Source organism: Eptatretus burgeri, chromosome 3 (genome assembly GCF_056783735.1).
Source record: "Eptatretus burgeri isolate ZD-2024b chromosome 3, Ebu_testis_v1, whole genome shotgun sequence".
NCBI lineage: Eukaryota > Metazoa > Chordata > Myxini > Myxiniformes > Myxinidae > Eptatretus > Eptatretus burgeri.
Window position 1 is genome coordinate 15,931,011 of NC_140963.1, and position 12,498 is coordinate 15,943,508.

The 12,498-nt window shown below is 42.2% G+C and overlaps 1 protein-coding gene and 1 pseudogene across 1 annotated transcript in view; one reads left to right on the top strand and one right to left on the bottom strand.

The window, feature by feature from the left end:
• Positions 1-3,403: 3,403 nt before the first annotated feature.
• LOC147029444 (uncharacterized) lies at positions 3,404-9,516 on the top strand (annotated as a pseudogene).
• Positions 9,517-10,173: 657 nt separating this feature from the next.
• The window catches only part of LOC147029445 (uncharacterized), a 127,741-nt gene continuing 125,416 nt past the window's right edge, over positions 10,174-12,498 (bottom strand). The window contains 1 exon segment of the mRNA XM_085872124.1: positions 10,174-12,497. Within this exon segment, the coding sequence (XP_085728250.1) occupies positions 10,435-12,497 (2,063 nt within the window). The 3' untranslated portion in view covers positions 10,174-10,434.

Sequence of the window (12,498 nt, forward strand, 5' to 3'; positions counted from 1 at the left end):
GACTCATCGGACCAGGCGACCTTCTTCCACTGCACCAAGGTCCAGTTCCGACGCTCGGGTGCCCATTGGAGAGCACTTTCGATGGTGGACAGGGGTCATCATAGGCATTTTGACCGGTCTGCGGATACGCAGCCCCATACGCAGCGGGGTGCGATGCACTGTGGATTGTGACACATTCTTCCCGTGATCACCATTAAAATTTTCTGTGTCTTGTGCCACAGTAGACCTTCTGTCGGTTCGGACCAGATGGGATAGCCTTCGTTGCCCTTGCGCATCGATGAGCCTTGGGCGCCCAACACCCTGTCGCCGGTTTGTGGTTTGTCCCTCCTCAGACCACTTACGGTAGGTACTCACCACTGCTGACTGTAAGCATGCCATAAGCCTTGTCATTTCAGAGATGCTCTGACCCAGTCATCTGGCCATAACAATTTAGCCCTTGTCAAAGTCGCTCATGTCTTTACTCCTGCCCATTTCTCCTGCATCCAACACATCAACTTGAAGAACTGACTGTTCACTTGCTGCCTAATATATACCACCCCTTGACAGGTGCCATTGTAACAAGATAATCAATGCTATTCACTTTACCTGCCAGTGGTCATAATGTTTTGGCTTATCAATGTATATTGTATATATATATATAGTATATATATATATATATATATATATATATATATATATTGTATAGTATATATATATATATTGTATATATATATATATATTGTATATATATATATATATATATATATATATATTGTATATATATATATATATATATATATATATATATATATATTGTATATATATAACAATATATATATAGAATATATATATATATATATATTGTATATATATATTGTTATATATATACAATATATATATATATATATATATATTGTATATATATAACAATATATATATATATATATATATATATATATATATATATATATATATATATATATATATATATATATATATATATATATATATATATATATATATTGTACATATATATATATATATATATATATATATATATATATATATATATTGTACATATATATATATATATATATATATATATATATATATTGTACATATATATATATATATATATATATATATATATATATATATATATATATATATATATATATATATATATATATATATATATATATATACATCTTCTTCTCTCGGCTGCTCCCGTTAGGGGTCGCCACAGCGGATCAACCGTTATGATCCGGAGAATGATTTGGCACAGGTTTTACGCCGGATGCCCTTCCTGACGCAACCCTGGTCGCCTCTTACGACACAGGGATCGGGTACACCTATTCAAACCGGGGTATACACCGGCCCAGTACACTGGTACTCATTTCGCCGACCTCGGAAGGATGACAGGCTGAGTCAACCCCCTGGTGTATTAATTCAGTGGCCCAACGGGGCTTGAACTCAGGACCTTTTGGATCCCCAGCCACTGCCCTAACCACTGCGCCAACACCAGGCTGTATGTGTGTGTATATATATATATACATACGTAAAATATCACAGTGAAACGTTAAATCTTATCACATCTGATGTGATGCAAATCGATGCACTCGATATTTACATTACACAGGATGATTCCCATCACTTCAGTGAAACACTTGCTTTCCTTGTATTTAACGAAGCAAAATAAACTTTGAGAAATCAAAGTGAATCCAAAATATATTTTTAAGCATTTTAAGCAACATACACCCATTACGTATTATTGTCTCACCCTCATATTGACTGCACTTACTTTGTTGGGTCAGTATCTGTGGTGCAAGTTGGCAACCATGTGGAAGCTGCACCCAAAAATGACACGGATTGTGGATGGCTGTGACTTGAAGGAATATCCAGCTTCCAGCAAAAGGTAGGTCCAAGGAACGTGTCTCTTGGAATACTTCCTCAACCATTCCCATGAGACCTGTCGACATCATCCTTCTTGTCACCCTTGATGTGTCGCACTTTTATGTTTTTGAATACATTTTGTCAAGAGAACAATTTGAACCTGAACTCTAACCTTACTAATGATAAACTAAACCCTAACCCAATGAGCAGTGACATTTTGTGCAATATGTGGCCACAACCCTTTGACTTAAAATTACAAAATAAAGTTCAAGGAAAGCAGTCATTGCTACATCACACGTATCCAGTTTACGTCAACTCCAGTAATTATTACCAGGTGAGAGTAGATTTGAGGGAATCTTTCTGCTCAATTACAAACCATATTTAGGGACAAAACAAATGAAAGTAATATTTACAAGGTGTGCAATTTAAATACGAATGCATTGTATGTGTACTGAAGCAGGAGATCCACTTAATAATCTATTAATAAAATATTAGACATATTTTTTCATGGATAAAAAAAGCAAACCGAGTCATTTCAACAGTGAGTGCTCTCATCCAGATAAGTCCACCATGACGTGCAAAACTAATGATATGTGAGGAAAGATAAAGGTGTTCTTTAGCTGTGGCAAAACGAATCACCAAAATAATAGAATGGAAAAACGATTGTAATTCATCAATGCAAGCAAAAGAAAAACAATATGATTGGCAAGAGGACTTTTATCAAGAATGGAACTTTCTTTTGTAAATCAAGGTGTACCTCAAAATAAAACTAGAATGGCACTCTTCGATGTCACGATCTGCCTCCACCCACATTATTCCATCATTATACATACTTGAAACAAATTTTATTTAAATCCCTTCAGCTGTTCTCAAGAATCACATTTTTATCTAACTTGATTTCTGACCTTTAACCTCTTGATGCTGAAAATCTAATCAGTTCATATTTGCATTGTAATATATACTTATACCTAGTTTTGTCAAAATCCCATCACTGGTTCACAAGTTAGCGTGGTAACAGAATTTTTACTTGACGGGACCTCTGACTTTTGACATACTGACCCCATAATCTCATCAGTTTATCTTTACATCATTATACATACTTCTACCAAGTTTGACTTGGATCCTTTCAGCCATTCTTAAGTTATTGTGGAAAAGAAAACCTATAACGGAAGGGCGGACAGTAATGCGCATCAGACGCCCCGATGTCAAAATTCTGCATCGGCGGGGTGTTTTCTATTTTCCTATCAATGAAACAAATGACGCATAAAAATATCAGAACTTTGCGAGGTCATCTACCGGGTCCACGATAAAGTTGATTTTAACGTTGAACCATTCTACATTGCTTACAACTTACAACATCTTATGACCCCAAAATACTCAGTTGAAAGTTTTTTTCACTTCGTTTCATACCACAAACCATTCTCTGAAAACGAAACTTGCACTTCTGGGAAATCCAGGTTCCTGTCATCGAGTTGTCGGAGCTATTTTACAGGCTGTATTTCATTTTCTCGTATTTCTTGTCGTATAAGTGATGGAAAACCAAGCACAAGATGCGTGCAAGGACAAAGGTAAGCCAGGAATATGTCGCCAAAGCCAGATATTCAGTTTGGGAGCCAAAATAACGATCGAGGATGCTGAAATCACAGGTTTGAGGTTGTCCACAAATGAGCAAGTGTTGGGGTGTTTCAAATACCATCAGATGCAGAGACTAACCGAAAATTTCACAAAACGTGATATCACGAAAATCGTCCTGGAAAAGATCGTGCCATTTTACCACAAAGCGATCATACCAATGATATCCTCAAAACGAGTATGTGAGAAAATAATTGCATTAGTGGATCGAAACGCCAAACTGCGAGAAACTCCGATTGAAAGAAGATAGTCACCAGCAATCATGGCAAAATTAGAAGGGAATCAGTTGAGCTTCCAGCAAACATTTTCGTTGTGGACACCTTATGCTGAAACAATGATGAAAAACACTGAAGATATAGGATTCCTAAAATCGATAAAAACAGATCGTGTGGCTTCATTTGTTTGTCATGACAAGAAGTTGGCTCATCAGATCCAAAGAAGTGAAGAGCGGAAGCAGAAAGAAGCCAATAGAAAATGCCCTTCTGATGTGGAAATGGAGGATTTTCACTCACGAGTTCAGCTGGAGGATAGTGCTAGTGAGGGAGCAGAAGACAATAGCACTGAGCCCACCATATCTGATTCACTCGCGCCCAAATGGAGCCACCATTGAAGATCCTGCCCTGGGACATCGGCATTCATTCCACACGACATTCTCAAATCTCCACGTTTGGTATCATTAGGTACGTGAATGAACATGACTCCGACACAGCAAGCATCTTTCACAGCAGCTGTGATTGAGGAATGTGGAGGGGACTCGTCCAAAGTTTGCATGTCGTAATCTAGTGCAGATAGGGCCAGAATATCAATTGGAGGGAAGATTGCTAAATCGGTGAAGGAGTTGTGGATGCCACCCGAGGTAGCATTGTTTCACTGGGACTCAAAGAAAAGGAAGTCACTGACAAATCAACACGTGACTGGGGAACGAATGGCAGTTCTTGTTGGTGATTCCACAGATGTGAAATTACTGGACACTCCCCATTATCCAACGGGAAGTGACTGACATGCTGGTGAGATTATCAGTGAGCATACTATGGAATTGGTGAGTTCCTGGAACTGCACTGAAAATATTGTGAATGTGGTGTTTGACACCACATCAAGTAACACTGGTCATGTTTGCACTGCATGCATTGCCATCCAGAACGACCTAGGAAGAGCGCTGTTGTGGTCCGCCTGTCAACACCATGTAGGCGAGCTCATAATCGAACACGTTTTTTGTGATCTCAACATTGAGTCATCCAAATCACCTGATGTGTCTGTATTTCAGAGATTTTGCACGAATTTTGACTCTGTACCACACACTAATGATGTGTTATTGTGTACGTTCAATATTGATTCCTATGACGATGAAGCGCAAGTCCTCATCCAGGACTGGAGAGCTGAAACTCTGATCATCGCGGCCTCCAGTATAGAGTATAAGAGGGAGGACTACGAAGAGTTCGCCAAGCTTGTATACGCGTATCTGGGCCAGAATGAAGGCAATTTCAATTTCCGTCGGACAGGAGCGATTCAAAAGGCCAGATGGATGGCAAAAGTCATCTATTCGTTGAAAATGGCATTACTGGCACAGCAAATAGAGACATCACCGCTTGGTACTGTTACGACACGGAAGCAGGTCCCCAAGATACGAGAATTCGTAACGTTCGTGGTGCTGATTTATTTCAAGTGGTGGGCGACCTGTTCTCGCGCTACTGACTCGCCATGGAATGATTTGACCCTTTACAAGGACATACTACGGTACGCTAAAATCAGTGAGCCAATCTCAGACAGCGCTAGAAAAGCCTTCAAACGACATTCATGGTATCTCACCCAGGGCCGGATTTACCATGTGGGGGGCCGTGGGCACAATGATTGTGGGGGGCCCCCAAATTTGGAGATTAATCAACAACTTAAATTATAACTGCTTTTTCATCAACAACTGAACTTGTATCAAAAGATATGGCAGATACTGATCAGGAATGATTTGGCATATATGTTCATAAATTACAATTAAATCTGACAATATGAAAAGATGGACGGATTGTTATTGATATGGCTGGTGACTTATCTATGAGCTGATGACTTATCTCTGAGCTCCTTCTAAAATCAAATCACAAAAATGCTGTTGCTGCAAGAGTAAGAGATAGAGATGGACCAATATAAGAAAATAACAAACGACGCGCTGTCATTAATCATACTACGAACTTCGACTAAAAATCTTATAACTTCTAAAATCCCTCTGGGCAAGAGAAATCCGAAATGGTGATTAATAGCCGACTTCCAGCGACCGCAAATATGCGGCAGTGTCATCCACATCATTGAACATACACACAGTGCCTTAATCAATGGACAAACTTCCTGCGCGACTTCGCGGTAGCGAACTCGGATATGATACTGTCAACCTGCATGGAATTGAGCACGTCAGATTCGGTTGAAATGATGGTCAGATTGACCAGTCTCTGCTGCTCCATCGTGGAGCAAAGATGGTTCTTGATAAGCTTGAGTTTCGAAAACGAGCGCTTCCCGGAGCAGTTCGACACCATCAGTGAGAGGTAAATCCGAAGCAGCACTTCCACGTTTGGGAAAGTATCAGCGAGTTTTTGCTCGATGAGAAAACTCTACATCTCGAGTTCAGTACGGCCGGAGTCTGGCTCTGACTCCTTCATCATGGCTTGAAACTGAATCATTTCTTCTGTGAGGTCAGGTGATAGATCTTCCCGATACAACTCGACGAGCTTCGAGCATGACTCTCGAATCTGCTCCACTTCGAGTTGAACAAGAGCATGCAGGAATCCAAATCTGTCGCTCATCTCACTGAAAGCGTTTGTACGCTTTTCCAACTGCGACAGCAGTACGTCGATCACTGCAACATATCCACTGATGCAAAAGGACTCCTTGGCATCTAGTTCTACTTCTGGAGTGTGTCCGTAGTCCAAGGGAGCGAGGCGGACATTACGCTTTCGTCTACGCGATCCGCGAGTGAATTCCTCCGTACCTGAGCGCTCCACTCCGTCAACAACGAATGTATCAAACTGATCGCGTAATGACTGCTCGAAGCTCGCCAGTGACTTGAGGAGCTGCACAGCTGTGTTGAGATCGGTAGCTTGCGACTGAAGGGTTTTACTCGTACGATCAATTCTACCAGGGACAGTAGACCAGAAACCAGCATCGAACCCTATCTCGAGCGTGCACATCGTTTGGTGAAGTGTCTCGGCGGTGTTTCTCGTTTCACTATTCAATTGTTCATCGTTTGCGATTTCATCGAGGACATCCATGATTTCGCTGTAACCGTCTACAAGAGCTTGGGTTGCATCAGAATGAGCCGACCAGCGAGTGTCGCTGAGGCGCTTTGGTACTTGCAGACCTTTGGCTTTCAGGGCGTCAAATAATCTGGCGTAGCGCGACGTGAAAGCTGTAAAAAATACATACACTTGTTCCACGAATTCAAAGAATGCTGCTGCAGGTCTACAGCATCCCACGGCCGACTGACCGACTAAGTTCAGTGAGTGCGTCATGCATGGCACAAATATTGCTAGAGGGTTCTCCTGTTTGATCATTCCCTGCATCCCATTGTATCGGCCACTCATATTAGATACGTTATCGTAAGATTGTCCTCGGCAGTTAGCGATGTCCAATGCAGTGGCTTTCAAAAAACCCAGTAATGCCGTCACTTGCTGGAGTCCAGTGTGTCCTGTATTGCTCAGAAAGGTCATCAAACGCTCCACTGGAGCCTCGTTCTCGATGTATCGTAGAATAACTGTGAGCTGGTCGATGTGGCTTATGTCAGGAGTAGAATCGACTGACACAGAGATAAGAAGTATTTTGCCTCTTTCACACAAGTGACGATGTTTTCCAGAACATATTTTCCGATGATAGAGACCAACTCTTCACATGTCGTAGATGATAAGTAGTTGGTGTGGCCACTACATTGGTTGGCATATTTCTGAATGTGCTGCGCCAAAAATGGATCGTATTCCGTAAGTAATTCCATTAAACCAAGGTAGTTACCATTTGTCCGTAATCCAACAATTCCATCCGATCCACGGAACGCTAAACCACGCTCAGCGAGAAACGATATCACGCTCACACTTCGTTTCAGAACCTCCCACCAATAGGACACAATCTCACTCACCTGTTTGACGAGTTCAGTGTCTACATGACCTGCGGATGTTGCTCTGTCTGACAAGCGGATGATATTCGCACAATGTACATGCGAACGCTCATGCACCTCAATAGAACGACTGGCATGCTTCCAGTCATTGAATCCTTCCCCGCCCAGGGCAGTAGCGCCTCCAGAGAGCTTGCAAGCGATGCAGTACAGTTTTTCGGTTGATGTGGAGAAGTAAAGCCAGGACCTTTTCACGGACACTCCGTTTTGTAGTCTATGGTAAAAAAGATTCTTGGAGCAGCAGCATTTCCCACCTTCAACGAACTGTATGGATGAATCAAAGGGACCAGTCGAATTCTGCAGCGGCTCCAAATCTCGTGATGCCCAGTAGTCGATCATCTCTGATGACGGTTGCTCAGGAGGCCAACATCCAATGCAATTGGCAAAGCCAGTTCCACAATCAGTCAGTATATCTCTCGCTTCTTCATCTGATGCATGTTCTTCATCGGTGGAACCTTCCGAGATGTTGGGCAAATCTTGACGCGGGGGTTGTGTTGCCAAATCCGCTTGTTCCGTCTCTGTTGGTGTTCCAGCCTCTGTCATGGACGAATCGCCTGTTTGTGCAGGAGTGAAAAACTCTGAGATTTTCTGGGTCTTGTCGACGACGGCCTTAGTGTCTTTCATCTTTTTCCTTGGAACGTTTCCGCTTTTGAGCGCCACTGTCATATTTCCGTGGAGCCCTGGATTTGTGCCTGTCGTCACTGAAGCCGCTCATTGTGGTTTCTGCAGCTGGTAGGTACCGAGTAACCGAGATATTGTCAGAGTGCACGTGGGACGTACCAGAATCACGAACAACAAGTTTGTTTCACACACCTAGAACATAGAAAGTCACACCGTGTTACTGTGCTGTGCGCGCCAGTAAGCAGGGTACTGACAGCGTTCCCTGCCAGTCGCAGTTTCAGTGTGTACAATACTAACCCTGCCAGCCGTGTGCTGTGCTGGCCTGGCCTAGTTTTACCACATCGACTTTCACCTTTTCACCTCTCCTCTGGCTGGACCTCTGTATTCCGTCTGTGCTTGCTGGGCTCTGGCGGGCAGTGTCGTAGTTAGTTGGTCACGCTCAACCATCCGAAGCATCGATGATCGATCCAAAAAAAGATCCGAATGCGGACCCCAATGCCCGAGGCTTGCCCCGGGAATTTTTGACCATGTTGGATCCGTTCTGTGGACCGTGGAAGAAACGGCTTGAAAAAGCCAAAGCTTGAAAAGGACCCTCACAATGACGGACAATTTTGAAAAGATATCCTTACAAAGAGTTTACAATCTTCATTCACCGACAATAAAACTTTGGAAGCACATTTTCAACGGATTTTCAAAATGTCATCAAAATTGTGGGGGGCCCCGGGGCCATGGCCCCACCTGGCCACCCCTAAATCCAGTAGTAATCTCACCACAGAAATGGTGCCGTTGGCCTTATTCAGCGAACTTGTCCCTGAGAGTGAATGACGTGGGCTTGCTGACAAACTCATTGATTTGAAACCAGACGACGATCTGATGCAGAACTTGCCCAAGGAGTGTTTTGGCACTGGATTTGGAAAACCTACCTTTCCAGCTGATATAAAGATCCAAACAAAACTTGCTGACCTTGTAACCGAGGACTCGTGGTTCATGTTCAGATTACTCGATCTTGACAGCGATTTTCTGTTGGAGGACGTCGATAAGTGGGATGATCTCACCTCATTTATGACATCCAAATGTAAAGCGAGATCATTCAACATGACAAACGATGCTGCTGAAAGGGCGGTGAAACTGAGCACGGACTTCCTGCAATCTGCCAGAATGGAAGAGAAATATCAGTGTGTTCTGCAAGTCGTGGAACAAGACAAAAAATGGCTCCAAATCTTAGGAAGCGCAAGTCGAAATCATAGACTGAACAAAGTTGCCACATCTGAATGCTGACTTGTTACTTGACAACTGAAGGCATCTGTTTGGCCTGACTATGTGAATTAAACTCACTTTGGTTTGTCCAATAAGTAGTTTCTTATTGTTTTATGTCTTTGAGGACTTGGTGTTGATGGATATGAATCGATAGGGTTTTTAGTGGGGCCGAGTGGGAGTTTCTCATTTTGTCTCGGAAGTCGATTTAGAACAAAATTCCAGGCCGAAGTGGACACGGTAGATGATTTCGGAATTTGGTGAAATTTTACAAAAAAACAATTATTCTGGAAATGGAACGAAAAAATCATACCGCCGATTTCGAGTTCTAATATTTTCGAAAAAGTTGGGCGTGTTATGCACGCTAGCGGACAGCTGGACGGACAACCCGAAAACATAATGCCACCTGCGACTTCATCGGTGGAGGCATACCAAATATTCACTTCAACCAGAAATGTTAGAAAACCTTCACAGCCACAACTTTTGTTGGATCCTGTAAGTTTTCTACACCGGTTATTGGACTTTTCAGCAAGACTTTCATCAAAACTATTGGTTTTCGGTGAGATCTGCATTTGCCATTTTTATTACAGCAACAGTATACTGTATAACGAGTAAACATGTTGTATTAATCACATGCTTGATCGCTTGGGAAAATATGCAGCTTCCGTACGCAAACTTTGCAATCATGAATTTATTACAAATTACACTCTAATAATGAGATTAACTAAATAAAACATTTGCTGTATGACAAAACATACATACACTGAACTAAACATTATTTATTTGCAGCAAACAGAAATATCTTAGGCTTTTGGGCAGCTTTATTAAATAAATAAAAAACACCCCTAACCAAGATTAATTGACCACACCACAAAAGCAGAAGACTTTTTGTTGTAGTATTAACCTGACAGCTAAATCTTGTTAGACATTTCTGTAAAACCATCAAATGATAAAGTAAAATCGGGTGAACCTGTTGGGTCTGGCAATGCATGTTCAAAGCGACATGCTTTTCCTCTCCAGCAGTGTCCACGTTTCCACAGACGGCAAGCATTGTCTTTATCTGGAATCACAAAGCCGGTTGATAATGCCACGCTCAACCGTTCTGAGTCCACAGCATAGTTATTCCACTCCGAGCAGAAATCTTGGTGCATGGGATCCCAACTTCCGAGGCAATTGTCTGAATCAAAATCAAGTGCTCTACTTTCTGGCTGGAGTGCTGATGCTGTTGTAAAATCACACGACATACTTTCTGACTTTAATGTTGCAGCTGAAACACAACACGGCATCCGTTCCAGTCGCACCACTGCTCTTGCAGCATCACTCGTAATATTTTCTGGCCGTACTGTTGTTGCTGCGAGAGCAACATCACCTCTTGTCCTTTGAGGCTGTAATGCTGCTGGAGTGACGCCACATGACACACTTTCTAAGTGCATTGTTGCCGCTTTGATGTGGGAAGGCATTTTTTCTGGCTGTGGCACTGTTGCTGCAAAATCACACGGTATCTTTTTGGACTGCATTGCTACATCGATGCTGCATGACGTTCTTTCTTGCCGTACCACTGGCGGGACAAAATCACACGGCATCTGATGTGGCTGCATTGCCAGTGCTCTGGGACTGTATACTTTTGTTTGTTGTGTTGCTTCTGATCCCACATCATAATGCTCATTTTCACGATATTTCATTACCACTGCTCCAACATTGTGTACTTTTCTTTCTGACTTTGTCGATGATACCCCGTTACTTGCCATAATTTCTTGCTGCACAGCTGTTCCAATATCGCATGAAGCTCTTCCTGGCTGCATTATTTCTGCTCTCATGTGGTGGTGCACACTTTCCAAATGCAATCCTGCTAAATCAAATTTGCATGATGTGCTCGGCCGAACCACTGCTGGTTCAACATCACGTGGCATCATTTCTATCTGCACTGCTGCTTTTTTGATAGGTGACATTTCCTTTGGTTGTTTCACTGATGCTTCGACATTGTATCTCATACTTATTGGCAGCAGTTCTGTGGTTTCAAAGATGGACTGCTCTCTTTGTTGTATCAAAGATTGACCAAAATTTGATTGCATACTTTGTTGCCACATTGTTGATGTCACAACATCACATGGTACCCTTTCTGCTTGAATATTTTCATTGGATATCCTTTTTGGTTGCAGTACTGCTAACTCAACTTCATATGCAGTCCTTTCTGCATGTGACAATTCTCCCACATCACAAGGCATGTAGCCTGGCTGCACTGCTAATGACCCAAAACCATTCTCCACCTTTTCGGGCTGTAATCCTGTAGTTGTTTGATTCCACAGCATACTTCCTGGAGATCCAACAGTCATTGGCATGATTTGTGGTTGTAAGGGTGCTCCAAGATAATTCAACAAAACTTCAGGTGGCATTTGCAATCCTCCATTACCATACAACATTGTTTCTTGATGTACTGGTATAGTTCCTGTACTGGAAGTGTCCATGTCACAGGGCATTCTTTCTGATTGCAGCATCAAAATTCCAACATTGCAGGGCTTAATGTCTGGTTGAAGTGCTGCGGTTATATTGCCAGGCTTACTTTCTGGTTGCATTCTTGCTGATGCTACCTTGATGCTTTGGTTGTTTCCTGGGTCTGTTGCTTCAACATTGCATGTCACTCTTTGTGGCTGCATCAGTGATGTGTCAATTGCGTATGGTATCCTATATTGTTGTACTGCTGCTGCACCCACATCACAAGACATACTGTCTGATTGCATTTTTGCTTCTTCCATGGTATATGGCAAGTGTGCTGTCTGTTTCCCTGCTGCTTTGTCATCACGCTGCACCATTCGCAAACATGCAGTGACTGTTGCAAATTCAAACGGTATATTTCCACTCTGCATCACTGATGCTTCAGCACCACAAGGTATCCTTCCAGGCTGTATGTCACACGGTATGTTTTCTGTTTTCATCGTTGCTTCTGCAACAATGGAAGACATATCCGACTGCATATT